The 12,341-nt window shown below is 39.1% G+C and overlaps 1 protein-coding gene across 1 annotated transcript in view; it reads left to right on the top strand.

The window, feature by feature from the left end:
* The first annotated feature begins 1,114 nt into the window (after positions 1 to 1,114).
* Positions 1,115 to 12,341, top strand: part of ube3c (ubiquitin protein ligase E3C) — a 28,283-nt gene continuing 17,056 nt past the window's right edge. Inside the window, exons 1-14 of the mRNA XM_008396740.1 lie at positions 1,115 to 1,223; positions 1,778 to 1,888; positions 2,013 to 2,066; positions 2,707 to 2,781; positions 3,603 to 3,749; positions 3,833 to 3,948; positions 4,046 to 4,203; positions 4,469 to 4,622; positions 5,484 to 5,704; positions 5,820 to 5,971; positions 6,361 to 6,548; positions 9,613 to 9,699; positions 9,791 to 9,948; positions 10,766 to 10,992. Coding sequence (XP_008394962.1) covers positions 1,823 to 1,888; positions 2,013 to 2,066; positions 2,707 to 2,781; positions 3,603 to 3,749; positions 3,833 to 3,948; positions 4,046 to 4,203; positions 4,469 to 4,622; positions 5,484 to 5,704; positions 5,820 to 5,971; positions 6,361 to 6,548; positions 9,613 to 9,699; positions 9,791 to 9,948; positions 10,766 to 10,992 — 1,803 coding nt within the window. The 5' untranslated portion in view covers positions 1,115 to 1,223; positions 1,778 to 1,822. The remainder of the gene's footprint in view (positions 1,224 to 1,777; positions 1,889 to 2,012; positions 2,067 to 2,706; positions 2,782 to 3,602; positions 3,750 to 3,832; positions 3,949 to 4,045; positions 4,204 to 4,468; positions 4,623 to 5,483; positions 5,705 to 5,819; positions 5,972 to 6,360; positions 6,549 to 9,612; positions 9,700 to 9,790; positions 9,949 to 10,765; positions 10,993 to 12,341) is intronic.

Genomic DNA, 12,341 nt, shown 5'->3' with positions numbered 1-12,341 from the left:
CCCCCACACACACACACACACACACAACATACTTTGCGGTATTCTGATTTAGTAATATAATTATATTAGCTGTGTTACCACCCCCACGCCACTAGAGGCAGTAGCAACCCCGAAGAGATGCAACTAAGGAGCAGATTTAGACTATAGAATTTGGTAAAAAGAGTGGAACTCCTTCAATCAGGGCTCCTCTGCAGCTCTGATTGGCTAAGCAATGTAACTTGATCCTCTGCAGCAAGTGATGGCAAAGCGGGGCGTCATCACGACTTTACACAAGCGTATCTTTACCTCCGCGGCAGAGGCTCCGCCGAACCCCTGGGGTTCGATCGAAACCAGGTTAAGAACCACTGGTCTAGTGGCAATGTATGGTGTTGATCTTATAGTCACTTGACCTCTAAATGGCACAGCAGACAGAACATTAGAACATTGACACTTGTGCATGCAGAAACAAGAAGTTATGCTGTAATGTAAACTGTAGGTTCATGTCTGCATCTGGTGCATTTTTGGTTTTTTTTTTTTTTATTAGTGAAGCTATTTGCAATGAGTATTTAGAAATTTGGGTAACACTTTATTTGAAGGGGTGTGCATAAGATTTACATGACATTGTCATAAACATGACATAACATTTGTCATGAACATAAAGAAGTCTTTATGAATGTTTATGACTGTTGTCATGAAGTGTCATTCGGTAAATAATGACACTTTTAATGCAAAGTTGCTCTAAAAGTTGCATTAAAAGACCATCAAAAGTGCCAACTTTGCATTGTTTTGTAAATTATGATAATTTAATGCAAAGTTGGCATTTATTTATTTATTTGTATGTTTATTTTATAAAGATTCCATTTTGAAGTTGGCAGGACACAGTTGAGCATCTATCCCTTTTGAGTATGTACACAAATGTACCCAAAATCCAACCAAAGACCTCTTAACACGTAAAACTTTATTATTAATAACAATAAATTGATCTTTCCCGTCCCCGCAAAATATACAATTCTAGTGTTCACACATTTATTCATGGAAGCTTCTCAATCTATCTACTAAAAAGGCGGAGCTAACGCTTAATTGACGTGGATTTTGTCCAATCACCTGCTTGGGATTTGCAGGAACCGGAAGAAGTTAACTGTTTCTGTGTTGTGATGATTTCCAGAGTGGAGGAAAAGAAGACTTGACAATTGGATTTCTTAGTGTCAGTGTTTCTGTTGCACTTCGTATTTTACAAGTTAAAGGTAAGAATGTTATTGATTGTAGATATGGTGTTTCTTGGTGTCTATTTTGAAATTTGAATGATGTCAAACAGAACATGCGGGTAGAAAGAATCCTCACGTAAAGTTAGCCTCTCTGACTTCTTAGCCGGTGGCTAGTTAGCTTCAGTGCTAACGCGAACAAAATCAGGCTAAATACACGGATATTATTCTATATTGTTGTTTTTAATCATTATTTGTTGTATATTGGCATTGTTTCGGTTTACACGTTGTATCGTGGGTCATACACCCCCTTAAAAAACCTTGGCAGCTGCTGAGTCATGAGCTACAGTAGCTAAGTTAGCTAACTATTGTTGCTGCCAAATTGAGACTCACTTTGAGAAACTAGGAGAAGTCAGACTGCTAACTATTTCTTTGATAACTAAAGTTCTTGGCTGAGCACATGAATTAAAACGGTAGTTGTGTGAAGGCTTTACGTGCTATGAAACAAGGTTGTTTCGAAATTAGAACCCTAGTCCAGGGTCGTCAGAGAAGTTTTGATGCATTTCAATCTGACCTGGTTTCGTTTTCTCTTTTAGAAATTCATCAAAAAGTCTGAATCAGTCATTGGGAAACATCTAACAATGTTCAGCTTTGAGGGAGATTTCAAAACACGACCCAAGGTGTCATTGGGAGGAGCGAGTAAAAAGGTAAGCATCAGTACAACGTGGAGACATTTTCTCAAAAAGAAAACTCACTCTATTGTGCTTTTTGCAGAAAAATAGACCAGTAACAAAACACTACCTTTCTATTGTTTAACTTATTTTGCCTCAGGAAGAAAAAGCCTCTTTGTTGCATCGTACACAAGAAGAAAGACGGAAAAGAGAGGTAATCTTTTATGCCGGATATGAGAGAACCAAACATTAAGATCTTTTTAATTCAGGACGCAGTGTGTTAGAAAAATATGTGTGAAAAATATTCCAACACTGATACTTATTTTGAAAAGTAGAGATTTTTTAGGCCCAGCTCACAATTTATGGTTTAAAAACAGGTCTGAACATTATAAAATCCTCATTCAAATATGTGTCACCAGACAGTGCAGTGTGTTGCTACGCCAGAAACATTCAACAATAAATGGAAAGTAACTCTTTACATTAGTGCTTGTATTGTTTGAGTTAGACTTTTAAAAACAGCTGTCACTCTGTTGAATTTTTCCAGAAAATTTCTAACAAATTTAATGTGTAATTGGTCCAGAGAGTATTATCTCCGCTGTTGGTAAGCCTGTCACACTTGACACTTTTTGTGACACTTCAAGTTACAGTTTATCTTTACATTTTTTTTTGAATACTTTGCTTGACTCATTTAAACAGTTCATGTTGGTAATTCCAAACTTCTTAGCTAATAATGGATCCTCATATTTGTCTGTTATGTCACTTTATATTTGTTCAAATAAGTATTATAATACTAACGTTTCATACGTTGAATTATGGTTGTGTTATTTTTAAGCTTTGCTTCTTTGCTGCTTTAGGAAGAAAGAAAAAGGCTGAAAAACGCAATCATCATTCAGTCCTACATACGTGGCTACCAAGACCTAAAGCAACAGGTATGTCTGCCTCCTCCACATCAACAGATTTTCTTTATTCATTTTAGGAACATATTATGTTATGTTGATTCCAATGTCTTTCTGCTGGAGAAATATTTGCAAATATGAATGTTTCTTAGAGTTAGCAGATTTTGTCCCTTTTGAGCTGGAAGTGAGTTGCTGCCTGAAGGATTACAGTCTGATTCATGAGTAGTAATGAGAGCAAAACATGAGTTTAAGAGGTTGATTTCTCACCATGTACTGTGATATAAATTCAGTTGGTCTTTTTTTTTTTCGGATCAGAAAACTGAGCTGAATAAGTCATTTATCTGCAATCCGTTTCAGATCATCGTTGTACAGTAAAGACGTGCCTACAAATAACCTTTTCCTCACACATCATACTCATTGATCTGCTGAGACAAAGGGGCCATGTCTGTATTCAGCTGATGGTAAACTGCCCTTAAAGGAGCTCAGATTTTTTGTGTTTCTCCATTAAAAGGAACCTCTGACCGAGATGACGTATGTACATTGCTTTTGGGAGACTTTTTAGGATATATTTCCACTAGAAGAAGACTTAAGGACAGAATCTGAACACCTGGTATTAATTATCACCTGGTTGATTTTGGAATGCCTTAGTGAGAAGAAGGAAAGGGGGGGAAGTCTGTAGATTTGCTCTTAAATTTTTGTAGGACTAAATTTATGATTTCTCAAGTGACTCAAACTTTTATTTTTAGTATTAACTTTTTAGATTTTTATAAGGAAAATTTTGAACAATTTATTTCTTTATGTTTAGCTTCACAGAACAAGTGTTTTCATTCAATTACTGTATTTCGTCCCTGCAGTATGCCTTTCAGAGAGCCAAGTTTGATGAGTCCGTCAGTCAGTCCCAGGCAGAGGGAACGCAGCACGTCATGGCTGCCTCTGCTCTATGCCTCCTATCGAGACGACTTATATTTTTCTACAGACAGAGTGTGGACGCACATAGATTGGTAAGAATGCAGTATTACCAGTGCTTTTTTTTTGATAGTGCTTTAATTACTATTAAAGCATCTGCCTGTCTGTGTTTGTAAAGATATGGTTATGCCAGAACCTGGTGAAACACAACAGTCAGTTCGTGAAGCTGTTGAACAGTCCCCAGAAGCAGACGTGTGTATTTCAGATCAAAAGAATCCTGGGATTCTGCTGCAGGTAAAGGTTCTGGACACACAAACACAGGATGCTGATTGATTGCCATGAAGAAGCTGAATCTTTCCGTGGACTTACATACTTATTCTTTTTCTCCCAGACTCCTGCAAAACTGCCCAGATGACAGTTTAAATGTTGCTGTTCCAATGCGGATGTTAGAAATCTTTTCTTCAGAGAGAACTTATCTTCTTGTTATTCCAGATGCTAACAATGTAGCTTCGTTACTTGAGCAGATTTTGCACTATATGGTACAAAAAGGTGAGCTGGCGGTGCATTGAAATAAAATGCATTTTTACATTTAAAAAGTTGTTAAATTGACCTTAATATTACGCTTTTTGCATGGACTGAGGCTTTTCAAATTATTGAGACTTCAGTTTGAGTTTTTTTGTGAGATGTTTAGAAATATTACATAATTTACTGCAGCGCAAAAAATTTTCCTAAACATTTAGTTTGTGTTAATTTGTAGTTGGTGTAGTTTTCATGCAACCTAATTTCTTCTATTTCTTTTTTTGTTTGTTTTTAGGATACTACAAGTCGCTGTACAGTCTTGTAAATCACAGACTGCCCTCCAGCCTGGAGTACAGCGATGCTCCCTCTATTCCTCTGGCAAGCACACTGTTGGAGCACATCCTCAAGCCTTTGCACTTTACTTACTCCTCCTGCACAACAGGCGCAAGGTACACAGAATTTTTTTAAAGCATTTTTACAACCGTTTTAGTTGCATTTGTGCTTTTTGCTCATATTTGTTTACATGTCTGGTGGAAAAAATATGTAAAAAGTGTAAAAGACTAGCTAACGGCAGTTGGGAGTCACCAGGTAGGGATTACTTACTGTGCTGAACTTAAAAACTAGGCATTGTTGGAAAAGAAACCGTTGTTGAAAGTCACTTGGATAAAGTTAAAACAACTTAGGCTTTAGATTGTTAACAGTAAGCCAACTACCTCAGTTGGAAAGCAGATGATTATGAACAAATGTATCTCAACAATGTCTTTGTTGAGATATTGAATGCATTTCAAAAGGTATCCATGTATGCAACCCCCACAATATCTACAGAAAACAACAGGAGAAATAAGCTTGTAAGTTCAGGTTGCAGGCTTATTGCTTCTTCCTATCAAATAAAAGTTTTGTGTCTGTATGCTCTTCCATCAGTCTTAAAGCAGTAATTACATAAGAGGTCCACTGACAATAAGTCATAAAAGTCCCACTGGATTCTTGAGCTGAATATCAGACTGTTGACACTCAGTTTAAGACTTTTCTAATAACGACAGGAGAATTTCTTTTCTTTTATGAAGAAAGACACAGCGGGATGGAGACAAACTTGTGCACACAGTGATTCCAATAGTTAATTATTTCTTCTTCGCCCGACCAGATGTTATTGACCAAGTTAGACAAAGCACTCCTATTTGGAGAGACGATATTGTTTGTTTAGAAAGCCAATGAAGCAGAATTGTGTTGAAACAACCCCAATAACTAAAACCGGTGTGATCTGCCATTTTTCTACACCGCATTCAAAGGGATGTTTGGCTGTTGTCTCGCAGGCAGTTTGTATTTGCGGCGTTTACCGAGGAGTTCATCTCTGCGCCGTTCACCGAGCAGATCTTTCACTTTTTTATCCCGGCGCTGTCGGACCGTCGTCTCTCGTTCCCATTCGAGGCCTTCCTGAGCTCCCTGCAGGTCACCATCGACTCTTTCTCGGCAGCACAAAGCCAGGCGCCGTGGCTCTTCTACTTTGTCCTCTCTGCAGGAGAGAACTGCTTGGGTAGGTGACACAATTAAGTTTACAATTTTTCCTGTGCATATTTAATTCCATATGTCAGTGAAGTACGCAAACTTAAACAATAAACAACGTAGTGATGGTGGGTGTATGTTCAAAGGCTCTCTGTCAGAGGAGGGACACCTGCTCTACCTTCGGGCTCTGCAGGCTCTGCTGCCGCTGCTTCCGGTGTCGGAAAGCACCAGCCGGCCGGAAGTGAACAGTGATTCAGAGGATGATGATGATGGTGACATGCACCCTACACCCATGCAGGTACAACCAACACATAAGGACACATATTATCTATAAAAAAAAACAAAAAAAAAACGACAGCATTCAGGGAATAAAACAAATTTGTGCTTTGGGTTTTGTAAGGTGAGATGAAACTCCTGCAAAATAAATCCTGTTGATTTCTTTTCTATGATGTCATCAAACTTTCAAGCACTTGAGTGAAGCTTTTATGAAGACCAAGAAACTAAAGTTTGTCCTCTGACCAGACTACTGCATTTCCATGTTTTTTATTGAGTGTCTATCACATAAAATCCCACGATGAATGGAATACATTAATGTTTGTAGTGTAAAAAAATGTATTCGGACATTAATTGTAGATAAAACTGGGTTATGGTATTAAGTCTCTTTTTTTCCCCACACGTCTCTGTTAGGACAACAGCCGCATTTCTGTGCAGCTGATAACGGAGGAATGCATCCACAAGCTGGACACAAAACAGCAGACTAATGCCCTGCTGAACCTGGTTTGGAGGGACTCGGCCAGCGAGGAGGTCTTCACCATGATGGCATCCATTTGTCACACGCTCATGGTGCAGCATCGACTCATGGTGCCAAAAGTCAGGTAGAAATCCACAAAAAGGATGATTTAGCACCCTGCCTGGTGTTTATTACTCTATTTCCTCTCTTTTGTTGTTCTGGTGGCTCTTTACTTGACTGCAATCGTGAAACACTCGAGAGTTTTTGGCCAATTAAACCACATGCGTTTGATTTTAAAAAGCAGCCAGGGCATCGTCCTTCACTGCTGGCGGACATATCCGTCTGTCTCCTCCACTGTAAATTCACAAAGTACTAAATGGACTGTCATAATGTAAACACACACTCAATTTATGTTTTTTAATCCCTTTTAAATAATGTGAAGCAGGCACTAAACCTTATTACAATAATTTCCCCAATCAGTCGCGGATTCCACCTGACTGAGAGGAAAACTGTTTTATGTGTTGCTGCTCCGCATTCAGCAATGAAGCTAATGGGGATTTGAGACAAGCAGCTATCATTGGTCCGCACCCACTGGCATTTACAACCGGCAGAGATGTCAAGGAAGCCGTCCGTTCTGGACGAGGGAAATTAGGTCTTTTCCTCGTTAATTACATTAGGGTTGAGATGGATGTCAGCGACGGCTTAGGATGGAAGGAACTGGCTAACAGGAAGTCAGCTAGACCCACCTTCATGGACAGTAAACCCAGTGGAGTTAATCATTAGTGGAGTCATTACCTGTTAGTTGAATTGTATCTGATGGGGAGAGTTGGTGACTAATAGATAAATATCACAGTGGTAATTTTAGTTTACTGTATATTCAGCTAAAGACTAGTAGTGGGGCTTAATGAAAATATTTAATTGAGTTAATTGCAGTGACTGATTAATTAATCACGTTTTAATCGAAAACCATATATTGAGAAAACAAGCAACATTGTCAATTCAAAGACTCTTATTTTGCTGCTAAATTATGTAACTAAAGACATGTATTGTTTTTAATCTATTATTTAGGTTATTCAACCATCAGATTGGTGGAGTTTAGTATTAAACCCATTAAACTTTTAAGTGTTTTAGGAATCCCTAATCATTCATGTAATTTCTTTGAAAATGTACTTTAGAAATATGAATAAAAGAATGTTCTAGAGTTAGAGTGGTCTAGTTAAAGCACAGATTAAGAATATGTGGCAAGACTTCAAAGTCAATGTTCACATGGGCTCGCCATCCAATCTGACTCGGTCTTAGCTGTTTCACAGAGACGAATGCAAAAAAGACTTCTTTTAGGACAATCAGCTTAGTTTTTTTAATTCTTTGTAGCGTTCTTGAGGATTTCTCTTTCAGTCCCTGTCCTCTTTTACAGCTTCCCTCTCTTCTCTACTTTTATCATAAATCCTGTCCTTCGTCTTCCATCATTATTGGATATCTGTAACAAAATAATTAGCTCACGGAGGAAGATTAATCGCTGCAGGAGTGGACGGGATAGCTTTACAAGAGGCTAAGGGGAGCAAATTGCATCCCGGTCTTGATTTACTGCTCTTACAGCAAAAAAAAGGAGAGACTGGCTGCATGCAGTAGGCCCGGCACACTTCCTTTGTAATAAATATAGAAAATGTCTCATTAAATTTCTCTTTCTTTGCTGGTTTTAATTGGAGAACTGCTTTTTAACTCGCTCAATAAGTTGATCTTCTGTTTGTCCTGCTGAGCGTGTTGTAATTTATCTCTAATTGGTAAAGTTAGATATTTGGCGTAATTTCCCAGCATAACACCAATCCGCTAACTGGTTCCCTTTGATGGGAAGCAGTCCACATTTACTTTTAGATGGTTGCTGAGATTTTTGTGTTGATGTGAAATGACGTTGATGATGAAGATTTAATTTGCATTGAGGCAGAAACTCGCTCCGGTTTCCCGGTTTATCGGATCCGACCCCGGCCTACCATCGGACACGGTCTTTCTTTTCACCGCAGCAAAAATGAAACGATTCAGACATTATTTATCAAGACGCTCGTCGCACGCACGTACATGCAACCCCCTTTTGATGCCTTGACTTTGTTTATTAGTGCTTCATTCCGTGATTGAAATTGGGGAGGGGCTCGGTTTCCCCCTCGGCTGTAAATCAGCAGGTCAGCTGGCATTTAGTGCTTTGTTTCTCATTTCAATCAAACACCAGCCCGACTTGTTATGAGCCCCCAGTGCAGCTCGGTGCTTCTCTTCTGAGCCTTGTTGCACTGACAGATGGTCTGTGCTCGACACCAACCATTTTTCATGCCTTATTGAGGGTTCGCCTGACAGTCTGCCCCCTAATGTTCATTTCTAATTTAGGATTTCTGAATGAGCTCTGATATATGGAAACGGAAGGGTTGGAAATTAAAGGCTTATTGAGGATTTGGATGTTTTCTCTTCCTTGTTGTGTTAAAGGATAGTGTCTTTACAGCTGTCCCTTCTAGACAAGGGCCCATTATATTTAGGGACACTTCATTTAGCCTTTTAGCTTACTTACCACTCTACTGTCACCTTTACTTACCCTCGGTGTGAAAAACCGAGCAATTCCAGCGTATACGCAAACAAATACTCTGGAACAAAGAACCCCTTCACACCTTCTTGCCTCAGCCTGCTGAGTCCAACAACAGGGAGGTATGTGGCTCCTTCTGTGTTTCTCAACTAATTCAACCTGAGTGTGGAAGCATGCTAGTCATCAGGGGTCACAGCAAGGACCAGGGTGCCCCTCCTCCTCCATCCTCCATTGTCCTGGTTCCCTGGCCATTAAGTTAAATGGGGGGGGGGGAGCTCCAGCAGGAAGCCAGTGGGGCTGTTTATGACCTGAGCTGGGCACCCTCGCCAGCAACTAGTTTACTAATGGAAGGTGCCTCGCCTAAATAAAGCTTAATGGCTCATTTAATCTCCTTTTGGCCCCTCGCAACGCATAAAAGGAGGGAAAGGCCAAGAAGATTCTATAACTGAAATGTTTGGTCACAATCTTTTTTTTTTTTTTCTCTGTGTCCGCTGCTAAACGAGGCAAAGTTAACAGTCTTAGCGCTGCAGACCGTTAGGCTGAGAGTAATTTTATTGTTTATTGCCCCGATTGTGTCATTTGAACTGCCTTTTAATGCATTTCTGTCTTAAATCTTGTTTATTATTAATTTGTTGTTTGTCTCCAGACTCCTGTACAGCTTGGCTTTCAACGCACGTTTCCTGAGGCATCTGTGGCACCTGATAACCTCCATGACAACTAAAATGATTACCGGGTAAGATACTATGACTGTTTCTGCTCTCTAGTGAGCACTTAATGTCGACGGTGTCATCATGCTTCTGCTTTTTCCGTGTCTTCCTCCTCAGCTCCATGGTGCCTCTGCTCCAGCTGATCTCTCGGGGTTCCCCCATGTCATTCGAAGATTCGAACCGGATCATTCCCCTCTTTTACCTCTTCAGCTCTCTCTTCAGTCACTCGCTTATCTCTGTGCATGACAGCGAGTTCTTTGGACATGAAATGGAAGGTACTGGGCATATTTTCTGAGCAGAAAATATAAAAAGATCAACTTCAAGTTTGTTTCCAAATTATTTTTTTTAATACTTCTCCTTTATATGGCAACCAAAGTCATATAAAGCGGCGTAAAAGTATTTATACCCAAAGAAACCTAGAACATATTTTATTACATTTGATGTGATGGACTAAAGTAGCACATCATGGAGATACTAAAATAGTGAAGTCTGGTGTGTGTATGCTTTCAGCCCTCTTTACTCTGATACCCATAAATTAAGGCTGCAACTAATGATTATTTTAGTGATTGATTATTCTGATGACTATTCAGATTGTTTTTTTTTTAAAACGGTTCATTATGTGGATTTTTTTCATCAAACCACTTAAGCATATATTATTCAATAACAGAAAAAAATTCAAATAAATAAATTTCTTTTCAAAAGAAGAAATTCAATTTTCTTGCCTAAGAGGAAAAATAACCTTAGTATTGCCTCAAATGCAGTATCATGGCATTTCTTTAGTAAACACTTGATTATTTGTTACAATGAATGCATTTGCAGCTAAAACCACATTTCTAGTACCAACATGTGAAAAGTCAAGTTATATATTTCTTTCTACAGTTTTCCTTCAATGCTGCTCTGAGAGTTTTGTTCTTTCAGCAAATTACCTGTTTTTGAGTTTGTATACTAAGGTTAAAAGTTACTCTATTACTAAATTACCTTTTTTGTCCTAGTAATCGCTTGTTCACTAAATGAGTTGTCCACAGCAGCTTGAACAGCTTGTAGAGATCGAAGCTCATTAGAAGACTTTGAGCACGTTCTCCTTCTGAGCAGGTCAGATGCAGTCCTCCATGATGCCCTTCACTCTGTCTGAGCTGGTGACTTTGTCCCGCTGCCTGAGAGACGCATGCCTGGGCATCATCAAGCTGGCCTACCCCGAGACTAAAGCAGAGCACAGGGAGGAGTACATGGCTGCCTTCCGCAGCGTGGGCGTCAAGACGAACACCGAGGTCCAGCGGCGCATCCAGGCCGAGCAGAAGCGCTGGGTGCAGCTCTTCAAGGTATGTAATATAATTAATTCATTAAAGCTGAGCGTGAATCCTTTATGCCTTCAGATTCTGATTGATCTTTTTACAGAAATAGATTTTCTTTGTCTTTTTAGTCAATTCTATAAATTCCTAGTGTTTCTAAAAGTGATTTTTTTAAATGTATAAATATAGTTTATCTTTGACAACTTTTAATACAGGTTTCTTTATTGACTTTAAAGCTTGATCACTTCACAGGACATCTATCTCATACTGTCAAAACATGGAGACAGTTTTAAGAAATGTGTAAAAAGCATATTTTTGCAAAAGTTACGTACTACTGCTTTAATATTAGGCCACTTTATCCTTTTCTAATTTAGCTTCAATGTGTGTTTGGGATTATTTTCCTAATGGAACAAGAATTCCAAGTTTCAGTCACTTGGTAGTCTCCCTTTTTAATGGTAAAAATGGTAAATGGTCTGAACTTACGTAATGCTTTTCCAGTCACACCAACCACTTAAAGTGCTTTGCACTACAGCCACATTCGCCCAGTCACACACACATATATATACACCAGTACGCAGATAGGTAGTGTTAAGTGTCTTGAGAAAGGGAACATGTAAATGTGGCAGTATGAACCTGCCACAACCTGCTATTTTCAAGAACTTTATCCACTGAGCCACAGACGGCCACTGTAAATGCCTTAGTATGAAAGCATAAGAGCGCCACAGCATGAGGCTGCTAATACAGCCTGCTATGATCATGACCTAATACAGTGTTATGAAGTCTGAAAGTCACACACTGACTCATACAAATAGAATATTTGTCATTTAGGTCATCGTCTGACCAGATTTTTTTCCACTGAATAATTCTGTCAAGCTCAGACTTTTGGTCATCAGCCTCTCATCCCATGGTGATAGAAAATTTGTTCAGGTCAGCGATGTTCCATCAGTTTCCAGTTAATGACAAAATTCAGCCTTCCTGGTTTGTGGGTTATCCCTGAACAACATACAGAGATTCAAAATGAAAAATGAAATTGAATATTTTTGTTGTTACCTTTAAGTTTCAAGGTGAATAAAAGTTCCCAGTGGCCATGGATGCAATTCAGGTGAAATGAAATATGTATTATCCTGCTAGTTAATTAAACACACTATTTCCACAGTCTGCTGCTTAATCTGTGTGTTGTTGTCATTAAATTGTTGTGTAGTCACTATGTGTATTGATGCTGTGATGATTATCTGTTAGTGGAAGTTGGCAAAATATGCCTGAGTGGGCAAAGACAACGAGCACTGGTTGTTTACTGTGAGGAAATGAGGCTGAAAACAGGATCGACTTCAATCCTCTCATTCAAGGCCTTCTTTCGTTTCTCTTTCTTCTGTTTATTC

Source organism: Poecilia reticulata, linkage group LG20, assembly GCF_000633615.1.
Source record: "Poecilia reticulata strain Guanapo linkage group LG20, Guppy_female_1.0+MT, whole genome shotgun sequence".
NCBI lineage: Eukaryota > Metazoa > Chordata > Actinopteri > Cyprinodontiformes > Poeciliidae > Poecilia > Poecilia reticulata.
This window is presented reverse-complemented; position numbering and strand designations above follow the sequence as displayed.